This window comes from Equus caballus, chromosome 14, assembly GCF_041296265.1.
Source record: "Equus caballus isolate H_3958 breed thoroughbred chromosome 14, TB-T2T, whole genome shotgun sequence".
In the NCBI taxonomy this organism is placed as follows: domain Eukaryota; kingdom Metazoa; phylum Chordata; class Mammalia; order Perissodactyla; family Equidae; genus Equus; species Equus caballus.
Window position 1 is genome coordinate 78,088,402 of NC_091697.1, and position 13,519 is coordinate 78,101,920.

General features: G+C 32.5%; 1 protein-coding gene across 31 annotated transcripts in view; it reads right to left on the reverse strand.

Moving 5' to 3' along the window:
• Nucleotides 1-13,519, reverse strand: part of FER (FER tyrosine kinase) — a 441,906-nt gene that overhangs the window by 332,993 nt on the left and 95,394 nt on the right. For 29 of the 31 annotated variants that reach the window (XR_011425641.1, XR_011425626.1, XR_011425640.1 and 26 more), the window contains 3 exons: nt 11,453-11,636; nt 9,221-9,358; nt 8,504-8,623 (listed from right to left, as the gene is read on the reverse strand). Coding sequence is in view for 11 of the 31 variants with exons in the window: in XM_023617899.2 (XP_023473667.1) it covers nt 8,504-8,623; nt 9,221-9,358; nt 11,453-11,636 (442 nt within the window). In the remaining 20 variants the exon portion in view is untranslated. Of the gene's footprint in view, nt 1-7,664; nt 8,624-9,220; nt 9,359-11,452; nt 11,637-13,519 lie in introns of all 31 variants that reach the window. The other 2 variants (XR_011425643.1, XR_011425644.1) reach the window with 1 other exon arrangement.

A 13,519-nucleotide genomic window follows, 5' to 3' on the forward strand; every position in this document is an offset into this window, starting at 1 on the left:
ATGTTCTACTTTATATTTATCTATATTATTTCAATCTCTTATAATAAGAATGAATTTAACATTTGAATTATTAAATAATAGGTAATAGAGATGAAGAGGCAGAAAAACTATGAAACATAATCAGAAGAACTTGAAATATAGCAATCCAGATTATTCCATCTTTGTTTGGGGTTAAGCAACAAAATAAATCTTGGTAAGTTTCTAAGGGCACTACTATATTACAGCAAACCATAATCAATGATGCTTATAATAATGATCCAGAATTAAAAGGGAAAGGTTAAGATCAGTATCTTTCAGAATATACATATATTTCTAAGAGATTTACATCAAATCTAGTAAAATTCATGTTTCTGAATTTGATGGTAATATCATCTTCCATCATCTGGAAAATTCACTTACATGGAATAGTTCATATCCTGACTACCAGAGAAACAAAGCATTACTGTATTAAAATCAGAGGTCATTCTCAAGAAAGCTACATTTTTATTTGTATTTTGATTTAATTGTATTTAAAGACACAAAAGCCTAAAACAATTATTGTGGATAATAAGTTTTCAGTACTCATACAATATTTTTTATATTCTCAAACCATTGGCTATGGGTTAGCCATTATCTAAATCATACAGCCCTCTTACAGAAACTCAACTTTCTAAAAACTTATGTCATAAATTTCCAATACTGTCATATTAATTGTGACATTTAGGTTAATAAAAAACCAAATGGAATAAGGGTTACAGTTGCCTGAAGTAACTTTTCTGACATCTCTTTTTCTTTATCTATTACTGCAACATAATTGAAGAAATAAACCATTTCTTGAAATCTCTTGTTTAAAATATAATTGCACCAGCATAGCAATTTATGGATGACCAATACCATGACATAAATCTTTATTAGCTTTTCTCAAGATTAAATAGAGGAAGATGGCTCCTAATCAACCAAGCAAAAGTTATAAGCTTCTGTTAAAAATATTCATCTCTTGGGGCTGGCCTGGTGGCGCAGCGCTTAAGTTCGCACATTCCACTTCGGCTGCCTGGGGTTCGCCAGTTCAGATCCTGGATGCTGACATGGTACCGCGTGGCAAGCCATGCTGTGGTAGGCGTCCCACATATAAAGTAGAGGAAGATGGGCATGAATGTTAGCTCAGGGCCAGGCTTCCTCAGCAAAAAGAGGAGGATTGGCAGCAGTTAGCTCAGGGCTAATCTTCCCCCCAAAAAACAAACAAAAACGATTCATCTCTAATACACAACCTAATCCACCTCCAATCTAACATATCCAGCTGGCTTCTATGCAACTTCTTTGTTTCCTTTAATCAAACTGTCCTTCTAACATGTCATCTGCCTCCTAATATTTTACATATTTCCAAATCTTTCCAACTCACTCACTCAAAAAGTACTCCTCTAACATAGCCTCACATAATTGTCGTATACGTTCAAAGAAAGACGAAACTTAAGACTAAATGAGAATAAGCCAAAAATGGACCTGACAAAACCAAACTCCTGCTTAAGATGTGAGAGTATTGAACTGTTATTCCATTGATTGACAAGGTTGATTCAGACAGTCTAATAGGTTAAACTGGTGTCATTCCCTACGACAGGAGTCATCAAACATTTTCTGTAAAGGTCTGGAGAGTAAATATTTTAGGCTTTGCCACCAAGAGGCAAAATCAAGGATATTACATAGGTATTAATTTAACAAAAGAGAAAACAAATATTCACAAATATTTTACTGACAAATTCAAAATAGAATAATAATTGGATACCATTTATTGTAACACCAGTCTACAAGAAGGATAGAAATCTTTTGAGGGTGATAACATTTCCCTTTGTTGGGGTTCAAAGTTAGTGTTTATCATCAAAATCAACTATAAATGTTCACTTATTAATGCAGATATATAATGACATTTTATGTATTTCATCTTTGAAAATATCTTTTCACACAGATGGGTACTGCCAAACACCAATATTAATCCATAAGCATGTGATTTTAATTGAGTATATTTATTGCTTAGCAGGCATTTATAAAATTATATTGCATGCTTTTTAGCAAGTCATTACATTGCACATTCATTAATTCTAATTAAAACTTCGATGGGAAATCCTCGATTGCACAGTTAAATGGATTTTGAAATGTCGAAACATTTGCACTGCAGTCCACAAAATTCACTGCTGGAAATGCAGTTTGAGCTCAGAAAATATATCAGTTACAAATTTGGTGGGAATGGTAATCGTGCTTCATGTTTTAATGTTTGACAGCACACAAAGTAGTCATGTGTCGCAGGGATACATTTGAAGAAATGCGTCATTAGATGATTTCGTCATTGCGCGAACATCATAGAGTGTACTTATACAACCTACCACACAACCTACCACACAACCTAGACTAGATGGTACCACTCTGGTGGGACCACTGTCGTATATGCTGATCATCGTTGACCAAAATATCATTATGCAGCAAAAGACTACATAAAACAGCCTGACATTACCTGGGATTCAAATAATATTAGTTGTCATCTAACTGACTTTACTGCAGTGTAAGTTCTGCACATAAGCACTGTACTACCTTGTAATTTTAGGTTGAATTGATTAGGAAAATTATCAAGTCTTCAGCACAAGCTAATTTCCTAAGCTTTTGGAATTTAGTGCTCAATAACAGTGGTTAAGGGAAATTCTGATTATTTAGAAGAATTTCAATCTTGGCTCTGGGCTCAAAAAAATCACAATAAAACTTTACCACTTCTAAATCATCAACGTCCTACATGATAGGGCAAGTCAGGATATTCAGTTTAAATTTCTGACAAAAATTCATGGAATTGACAATGTTCAAGTCCACGAGAGCAAATGAAAGTCACTGTTGACATTATTGATTCAATAAAATATAATTAGATTCACAAAGTCCCTGCTGATGAACAATACAATGAATAACCATAGGATTTAAACACCTAACATTTTCACGAGCTTTGTAAATTTGTTCAGCTAAGCCCCTTTCTGATCCACACAATTTTAACACCATAAGTTGTAACACATCTTAACAGATTCTACTTCAGTTTGTACTGGATTAGCGTTTTCTCAACTCCTTTGAAAATATTCTTGTCTGCAGTTGATCCACACAAGCTATTCGTAGAGAGGAATTCTTCACTCATTTCAAACTTGGCTTTGACTCATCAAATAAAAAACAACTGAGCAGTTTTGATCAGACTGTTGACTCATCAAGAGCCAGGGAAAACCACTTTAATTCATTTGTCTTGCTTTTTTAATTAACTAATTATGTAATTTCCAATGTTCTCAACTTTTCAAGCAAATGTTCTCACTGAAAGACTAATAGTTATTAACAAGTTGACTTTCTCTGGACATATTTCTTCAGTTACTGCAGTGAAACACTATTTAATTAATTCACCACTGGTAAATGGCTTTCCTTGCTTGGCTAACAAATGAGCCACCTAGAAACTTATTTTGGTTGCATGCTCATTTTCACATTTTGTTTTTCTGGAAAAAGTCTGCTGTATAGGGTATTCCACTTTAAATTTTCTACTTTTTCTGACTACTGCTCTCCTATGAGTTGGTAATATTGATTTGAGTGGTTAGTCTGGTAATGTCCACATATACTGCATTATTTTAGCACAGCCATAGTGTCACTGCATAATAAACACAATGCTTTGCCATCTAATTCAATAACAAAATAATCCACACTCCACCGTGTCTTAAAAGTGTGACCTTCAAAATCCATTTTCTCATCTTTTCTTGTTTTGATACGATAGGCATGAACTGATAATAAAAAGTAAATAAAATACTGCAGTACAGTGATATGTGGCACTCAAAATGCTGTTGAATTTTAACTGCGACACTGTGATCTGCCGTGCGCTAAACAGCTGTGCGAAGTGATGAGAATACCACATATGGTCTCCGTCTATGCCATTGTAGCAGGAAATCACCCATACACAACAGGTAAATGAATGAGTTTGGCTGTGTTCCAATAAAACTTTACTTATGTACTCTGCTGTTTAAATTTCACATAATTTTCAGGTGTCGCAAAATGTAATTCTTCTTTTGATTTTTTTCATTTAAAAATGTATACAGCATTCTTAGCTCACAGACTGCACAAAAATAGGTGGCAAGCTGGATTTGGCTCACAGGCTGTAGTTTGCTAACTGATATCCCCCAAAATTCAAGAGAATTACTTTTCCACATAGAGAATTACCATTCTTCAATCAAGAGATCTTATGAACAACATATTGTAAAAGCTAAACATCTTCTGACTTTAAATTTTAACAAATGCCCTGGGAAACATGAGGCCTGAGGTTGGGCTTTAGTTTAGAATCGAAGACTATACATTTAACACAATCTTCTGAAATTCAAATATATTTCCTACTACTAGGTAGTAACAAGTTATAATAAAGGAATCTCATTTGAGGAACTAGAAAATTGAGTCAACAAAAGAACTAAATAGGAGCTTAACTCTTTACCACTTTACTAAAATTAATCAAAATTTCTCTTTTGGCAGATATGTTAATGCTCATATTATTTTGGAATAACTTGCTATCTCTAATTTGTCTAACTTAAATTACTGATGTGCTGATTCATAACTCCATTTTCCCTGCTTGTAATAGATAAAAAATGGATGCCTCATCTATCCAAAATGCCAAAACTCATACAACACACACTTAAATATATTCTTCTAATGTTCAAAATTTTATAGATCTGACTTTTTCAAGTTATTTTGATGAACTAAAATTACTGAGTTCCAAATTATTCACTTAAATAGTGGTTAGATGAGAGGAACTATTGGCATAAGAATCTTAGTAAATGGATGATTAAAAATCAATAAAGTATAGTATCTCTTCCAGCATTTGGCAAAGAGAGATGCAAAAAAGAGGCAGATGGGGGAGGGGTGTTGAAGGGGAAGGAGAGGGGCTGTAGATAATAGAGACAACCTCAGATTCAAGCCTGAAGGTAATAATATAACCTAAATGCACGTGCGGTGGGAAGTGCACAATCTCAGGTATCCAGAGCTAGAAATTAAGAGAGGCTGAGAAATAGCCCTGTACCACAGCGTGCATGATCTACCACGCAAAAAAATTTCCTGTGAATAGGAAATACTACTACAAATAACTAACTTTAACTCTTCTATATGTATACATCTTTATAAATATAGTTGATAAATAATGAGAGTATGATAAAATGCTTTGTGGCACATATTTAGATGGGTAAACGCAGTAACTTTTCATTTACTATCAATTTAATATCATTAGATTTCCATCAAGCCTGAAAAAAAGGGCAGGCAGCAACATTGTGTAATCTTGTTTTGGATATAAATACTAGTTGCATAATAATCTCAGAACCTCTTACATTTATTTGAGAAAACTCTACATGATACAATAAACAGAAACCAAGAATATAAATTATTAAATTTATGAGTTAGTTTCTGAGACCTTTATAGTCCTTGGCCTCTATCCAAATAATATCATATATATTAAAATGTGACTTCTCAGGAACCCTCATTCATACGCAGATATTAAAAAGTGACAAAATTTAACCTAATTGTTTGAAATATTTTTTGTATGTGGAATTTAATAATTAAGATGACATAATATTATACCTTGTAACATAATTTTCTTTTCATATTTTGGAACTAACAAAAATTTTTCAGGTCCCAAACATTTCCAAAGAGCCCTGAAAAACATAAGCATTGTGCTTAGAGTCCTTAATATATAAAATCACCCCAAGAAGTAATAAAAAACAAAAACCAATACATAGAACTTACTATGTGCCAGGGACTATTTTCACTATTTTACATTTATTCATGCATGTAATCTTCACAATAACACTATGAGTTGAGTGCTATTATTATTACCATTTCACATTTAAGGAAAATGAGGCATAAAGGGATTAAATAATCTGTCCCGTTTCACAAAGGTAATAAGCTATACTGACAGGATTCAGAACTGGGCAACCCACCATGTTATGCTTGTACATATGTCTTTGCATACTTGTAGGCTAAAGTTCTAGAAGTAGAACTTCTAAGTCAAAGAGCATGTAAAAGTTGAATTTTGATATATATTGCTAAATTATCCTCTAAAAAAGTTATACTAATTTACATTTCTGCCGAGACTTTACATGAGAGCTTATTTCTCCATATACTACACAAAACTGAGTCTTATCAAATTATTTAATCCTTGCCAATGTGGTAGGTGAAATAGCTTCTTTTCTAAAAATTTTTATTTCTTTAATTATCACAGGGTTGTTGGCCATTTGTATTTATTTTTCCAGGAACTATCTGTTCATCTGTTTCATTCATTTCTACTGGACACAATATTTCAACAAAGTCCACAACAAAATTTCAGGAAAGAAAAGATACTAGTTTAATTTTAAAGGACTAATATTATGGTAAAAAGAAAGATTTTTCCTTTCCATTACATTAAAAATATAAATGTAGGTTTTAATGGAATTACCTTAGATTATCTTAACAGTGAATAACTCATTCTCAGAATAAAATTCTTGAGGAAAGCCTAATCTTAAACTCATATCCGGAATGTAAACACTGTTCAGTGAAATGTAGCTAAAGTTTTGCCTTAGTAAGATGTAAGCAATTAAATCTTCTATCATATTATCAAAGATTTATTATCCTTAACTTATTATATTTTTGGTCACTGCTTTAACACCATAATTAAGAAATAATGATTTATGAGCATAACTAGTTTTCCTCTCATTATACTCTGAAAAGCAATAAAACAAATTCTTCTTTGGTCACAAAATCTCTTTTTTATATAAGGTTATAATGGGTGGCTATTTTTAATTTTACCACATTACACTCCAATATTTGTATGCTCAGTCTTTCTTGGTGTTTATTAAAATAAATTGATCACTTTGAGCATAAATTCCTTGAAAGTATTAACCCTTGTAACCTTAAATACACAGTAAATATATTTTGATGAATAAATGGATAAATTATGTAGGAGTAACATAATGATTTAAAAAACAGGAGTAATTTATGTTATATTCTTTCACCAAACAGTACAAGAATTAAGAAACAGAATTTGTCACTGCACAAGAATTGAGAAACTCCACCATCCATTTTGTGCCACGCATGCAATTGTTCAATTGTCTACAGCAGAGTCTCTAAATCTTGGAATTATTGACATTTTGCCAGATAATCTTTGTTGTAGGAGGCTGTCCTGTACACCATAGGATGTTTAGCAGCATCCATGGCCTCTACCCACTAGAGACAAGTAACATCTTCCCACCTGATAAACAAAAATGTCTCCAGATATTGTCAAATGTCCCCTGGAGACAAAAATTTCCCAGGGTGAGAACCACTGGTTTAGAGATAGCTGACACTGTAAAAATACTATATCTGAAGCCAACGCGAGATGACTGTGAAGAGCTTCAAAACTTGGGGAACAGCTTCAAGAATCACAAGATGGCTGCTTGGAAAAACCCACTAATGCTGGGGACTCCCATGCCTCCATTCCTCTCATCAACAATCAATCCACCATAATAATTAAGCCTTCATCTTATACAGGTGATTCGACAAGCATTTGTTAATTTCCTCAATCCCATTTAGCCAACTTTAAAAGATATTAAACCCATTTCCAAGAGCTAGTCCCAGGACCCTACTACTCAGTTAACTATCTGTAACACTACACCATTACTGAACAATAGAAAGGATACTGTTTAACTACATTAGATGGGGACTTTTGGCTGAGTCTTTTGAAGTAAACTTCCAACAGGTCAGATAATATAACATGTACAATATTGAAAAGAAAATGAGTGCATAATCATTTCTAGCTGCAGTTCTAACATAAAGACAAGTACATACAATGCTTATTAATAAACATGTTTGCCTATGTTGTTGCTGAAAAAAATCCAGAGATAAGTTAAATATTTAAAAGTAGAATGCCTTAATTATGTTTTCTAAATTTAAAAATGTACTACTAGTAGCCTTTAATATTTGAAAAGGACTAAAAAAATTAAGATTTCTCAAAACTTCTTTAAAATTCTGTGCAACAGTAACAACAAAGTGCAGAAGCAATTGATTTAATAGCCTATAATAGAAGACATTCCTGCTCAAAGATAAAAGAACTCAATTAAAAGTCAAATTTTTGTACTAAAAGCTCCTGACATCTATGAGTCTCCTCTTATCTCTAACACTCACTGTCTTCATTTCCAAAATGGTTCTCCAACAAGTTTTCAGGATGAAATGGGATAAAAATAAATACATAAGTTTTGAAAAGAATAAAGCATTATTCCAACATAAGATATTAGCAGTAACTGGGCAAATGAATACAACATCACACAAATTTTGACTATCAGAATTACCAAAATTAGTAATAATGAGTAAAGTTAACATATTTCTTAAAACATTTTATTCTGACCAAACAACAATCAGTTCATTTCTAATTTACTTTTCATTACTTGCAAAAATAAAAATCAGAATGTTAAATCTGATAAAGTACAACTATAAATAATAACACAAATATTTAAACCTTCCAGATTTTCTAAATACTTACATTACTTGCAAACTTTCTGCCGTTAAATTATTCCACATAATCTCATTTGCCTGAAGATTTTCATTTTCTTCTAGTAAGGAAATATCAAACTCAATTTCTTGCTCTTTAGCAGCCGTTGTTCTAGTAAAGCATGCCAAATAATTTTGATCAAAATAAACATACTATCATAATATATCTTAGTATGTACCAAAGGCAGACTATTTGTTCTTATCCAAAATTATGTCAACAAAGTAAACACAAATAGAATAAATTAAATTAAACCACAAGCATCAATGCTCTAGTCATGTAATTTCAGTCTTAGTTGTCTCATTTTTAGAATGCAGATATTAACTTGTTTTATTCCTGTGACCATAGCAATGAGTATAAAATAAGATGATGCACACATGGAAAAATAATTGGTGCATCATAAAGTTTAATACACATAAAAGTCATAGTCTTATTATTATATAAATGTTAAAAAGAAAATAAAAGTTTATGAATTAAATATGGCTTTAAGAAATGATGTTACAACTGAAAAATTTTTAAAGATCATTATATAAATTAAATAGTTATCATTATTGAGAAAGGACTTTGAAAATAGACAAGCTAATCTGAAATATCTGTTGTCCTAACAAGTTCTTACTATTTCTTATCTTAATTTGGTTAAATATTACATGGTAGAAGAAAAAAATAATGATATCCAAAATACTGAAAGAGGAATGAAAATATCATACATACCTGTGAACATCTATGAAATTATTGTATTCTGTGCTAGGATCTATCTGTTCAACCGACATTTGAATCTCTTTATGGACATTCACTATTTCCTCTGTAACAAGACTGGTTATCTGGCTGTATTCATCAAATATACTTTTTCTGAAAACAAAAATAAAATTTTACAACATTTCAAAGTTTATCAAGGGAAACAAAGGCCCAAAAAGGATTCAGAACAATAAACATAATACATGTAACATTAATATTTACAGATGGTGGTTCCATGCATCACCTTATTTTATACACCTGGATAGTAAAGAGATTATACAAACGTACAGATTAACAACATGCATTTGATATAACATAATAACTGCAAATGATCTAGAATAAGACATTACCTTTTCCAACAGGTATTTGACATGTTCAAAATGTAAAGTCAGTGTTGTGATGATCACTTTCTATTTCTAAACATTATCATAGAAATATTGGATTCCATAACATGGAACTGTGGATCAACTCCTGTCTCTTTAACATTTCTTTCCAGTGTCTGCCACTTCTTCACATGCCCTACCTCTTGGTCCTTCTTTTGCTCCTGGGCCTCCGCTCTTTTTTGTATACATAATTAGAGAGTTCAACGAGTTCTATATCTTCAATGACATCTATATCTCTCCTCCTGACCTCCAGTTAGTAGCAATAAAGTCATAAAATTTATTAGCCTTACTTAATAAATGCAAAAGGAAAAACTCTTGTGTTGCAAAGACCCAATCACTAACTTAAGAACGCTACGCTATAAAAATATACTATTAGTTATTAGTGGCCTCAACAAGAAGTATGGACAGACAAGCTCATCCTGCATATGTCCAAATAAATATAAGGCATTGTTTGTTTCTCTTTTCCGAGATCATCACTTATAAAAAAGTAATCTTTACAAAATTTCTCTTATTATGAAGTATTCTCTCAATTATGTTATTTTAAATAGCAATATATTATTTGGATAAAAAAAAATTAGATTTAAACTGCTTCAAGAAATGCCAGTTTGGAATGATTACAGAAATCACCTGACAGACACAATTTAAAGAAAAGGGGGAGGCAGAGAAATTTAATAGAAATTCAGGAAATAACACTGATGCTACAACCTCATAACTGAAAGTACTGAATGGTACAAATATAAATGAGGCTACCTAGACAACTCTTATAAAGCAATACAGTAAGTGGTTAAGATGTGCAAATCACTAATATTCACCTTTAAGATAAATGGGGGGAAGAAAGGAAGAAGTCTCCTAACGTTATATGAATGAGTACTTAAGACATCAGACTCAATTTCAGTGATATCATCATGCTTGGATTTTTTAAATGTCAGATCGAAAATAATTTATCAGAAGGTAAACATAATAAGCTGTGGTAAACTATCATATGTCTCAAAAAGATGTTCTAGTGACAATGCAGATACTATAATTGAAGACTGATGAAAAAATATTGATTCTTGAAATGAGAGTAGGAAAGGAAATATTTCTGAATCAACAATATGTAAAGTAGACATAACTAAATTTATGAATATTTTAAGTAGAAATTTCACTATTTTATGAACATTCTTAAAACTTTATTCAAGTTGACTAAAAACACTTTATCTTCTTATTGGTAAAATGGAGGATGATCTAAATCAGCTAATAAGGGAAATGAAGTCTACCACAGGACGGTTTTTTTCTGTTGTCTTGAATCGATGTGTATAGTAAATGTGTGTGCACTGGACTTACAGACCAGAGCATATTGATAGCCCCTTGAAGGCAGAAATTGTGGCTTACTCATCTCTATATCTCCAAGACCCAGGCAATAAACATTTGCTGATTTTGATCTCATACAACAAGATGACAAATAAACCTTCAAAAAATTCTTTCCTTCGAGCTTCTCAGTTGCTCAAGACTTAAACACTCAACTATTTGGAGACAGATATCCACTTCTTAACACTTGTCAACTAATGATTTTTTTTTCATTTAAATTTCCAGCTAACTGGAGCAAAACAGAAACATAAAAGAAGATGGGCAATTCTTGGGGCTACCTAGAAAGTTGAGGAGATGAGCATAAACTGAAGGAACCCCAAAAGTAAAAACTCAAGACTAAGGTAAAACAGGCCTGAAATATCCATTGGACTGGCTCAATAAGGAAGCTTACAAAACATAGACAACTTTTATAAAAAACTTTACTACGAGAGAAAATAACATCAAAATCATTTTGTGTAAAATAAGAAATGTATCTTACAGTGCTTTTATCATTTCTTCTTGCATTTTTTGTAAGGAGTCCAGAAGCAAAGGAAGTGTGGTGTCATAATATTGATTCTGATGAAGCTGTGCCCCTTTCAATGCCAATACATACTGATTATGTAACATATGAAGTTTCATTGTGGCTTTGTCGTAACGTTCCTTGGCCTTTTCTGTTTCTCTCCCTGAAGAAGTTGTTGAAGAAATTTAGCAGAGATAAAAAAAAAAAGTTTTATCTTTATTGCATGCAAACTGGGTTACTACTATTTTGTTATTTCACATATTTTATGAATAACCAAAATTTACTGAACACATACTATGTGCTCAGCTCTATGCAAAGTACTATTTATTTGCTAGAACTTTGTACAGAGACTACACTGAAGGAAGCACGCACTGCAGTAAATGTTTGGTGAGTAAAGGCTGATGTACAATTGTTTGTAAAATTGTACAGATTAATATGAGCATTATCATCTTCAAGGAGCTTACACCAAATTGGAACAACAATACACATGAATTGTATAACCAAAACAACAAGAAAGTTTGAAGTAATGTTAAGTTTTGATCTCTATGTTTGAGATATCAATCAGGACAAGGGAAGTCAGAGGAAACTGTAAAGAAAACAAACCTTAAAAGATGAGGCAAGTCTGGAAAGGTATAAGAAAGACAGAATAGACAATAATTCCTCCCTCTTGCCTTCTTTTTCTCCTTTCTTCCTTCCTGTCATTCAATGAATGTGATTAACTGATCACCACCAGGAACTGTGCTAAACATTGAGAATTCAGTATTTGGCAAAACAGAGTCCTTGACATAGAGCCCATGGTCTGGTGATTTTGAATACTGAGTGAAAACATGGAGAGAATAAGCAATGTTGTATATGCAAGCAAAGAAACAAGCTAAAGAGAGCAAGTTTTGAAGTAAAGGAAATATGTCTGTATATGTAGGGCAATTTTAGGTTGTGAATAACTTGGAAATCAAGCAGAGAAAATAAGACAATGTGGGAGAAGTCTTGCAGAAAATGATAATATTATGAACTAAAACTACTTCTGGTTCCTTTACTACAATCATTCGGAAAATATTTACAGATTGACAATATAAATTAATGACTATATAAATAAATGAAAATTTTAAGCAGATCTTCAATTTTTGATGCAAACTGAACAAATATTTCTTGTCAATTATTTAGACTTAGGAATAAACTTTTCAAAATATTACTAATTTTGCCCTCTTTCCAAGGAGAGTCCGGCAAATGAATCTTCTCCCCAAAATAAATCTTCTGTTGAGAATTTTTGACTCCAGAGGCTCTCCTCTGCTGCCACTCTGTTTAGGCTCAACACCCAACTGAGTATTCCCTATAGACAATAGTCAGAAAAGCACTCTCTATCGGAGAATGTCTCTAGCCCACAGCCAAAAGAAGAGAAAAACTCAGGGTTTTTGCAGAGAGGAGACCTCAGACCTCCCCAGATCATGCCAGGGTAGAGCAACAGAATGAGAAGAACAGCTCCCTTGCCTTTCTCTTTACTTCTCTAATTCTGACGCACAGGAACCACATCCAGCTAATGAAAAAGGAAACAAACCTTTCCAGCTGACTGGTATGTCTCTACTGTAACCAACAAATTCTAGTGTTTCCCAGTATTAGAACTACCAGTGACTTCTCCTAGGGACGTGCACATAATTATTTTACAGAGCGTAATTCTCTACCCATAGTCCATTAGTCGGTTCCTGCACATGGGGATGCTAATAATTGTCCAAGTTAGTTGCAAAATGTTGCCCTATATAGCCTATTTCACTTTATAACATAAAGAACTTCTCGATGAGAAAATAATTTAATCACCAGAGTATCTTTTCTAATCCCTCTCACTGCTGGCTGGAAAGAGATTCTAACACTAGAGTGGGAAGATAGAAGCAAATATATTAATTCAGTTCTGTAGCGAAAGGAACAGAAAAAAATATTAGCCACTAAAGAAGTGGGTTTTCTCATTTTTTGACTACAACACACAGGATAATATATTTATGTCATGAACCAGTAAATAATCATACAAATTTTAAAATGTATAACTGAAATAATAAA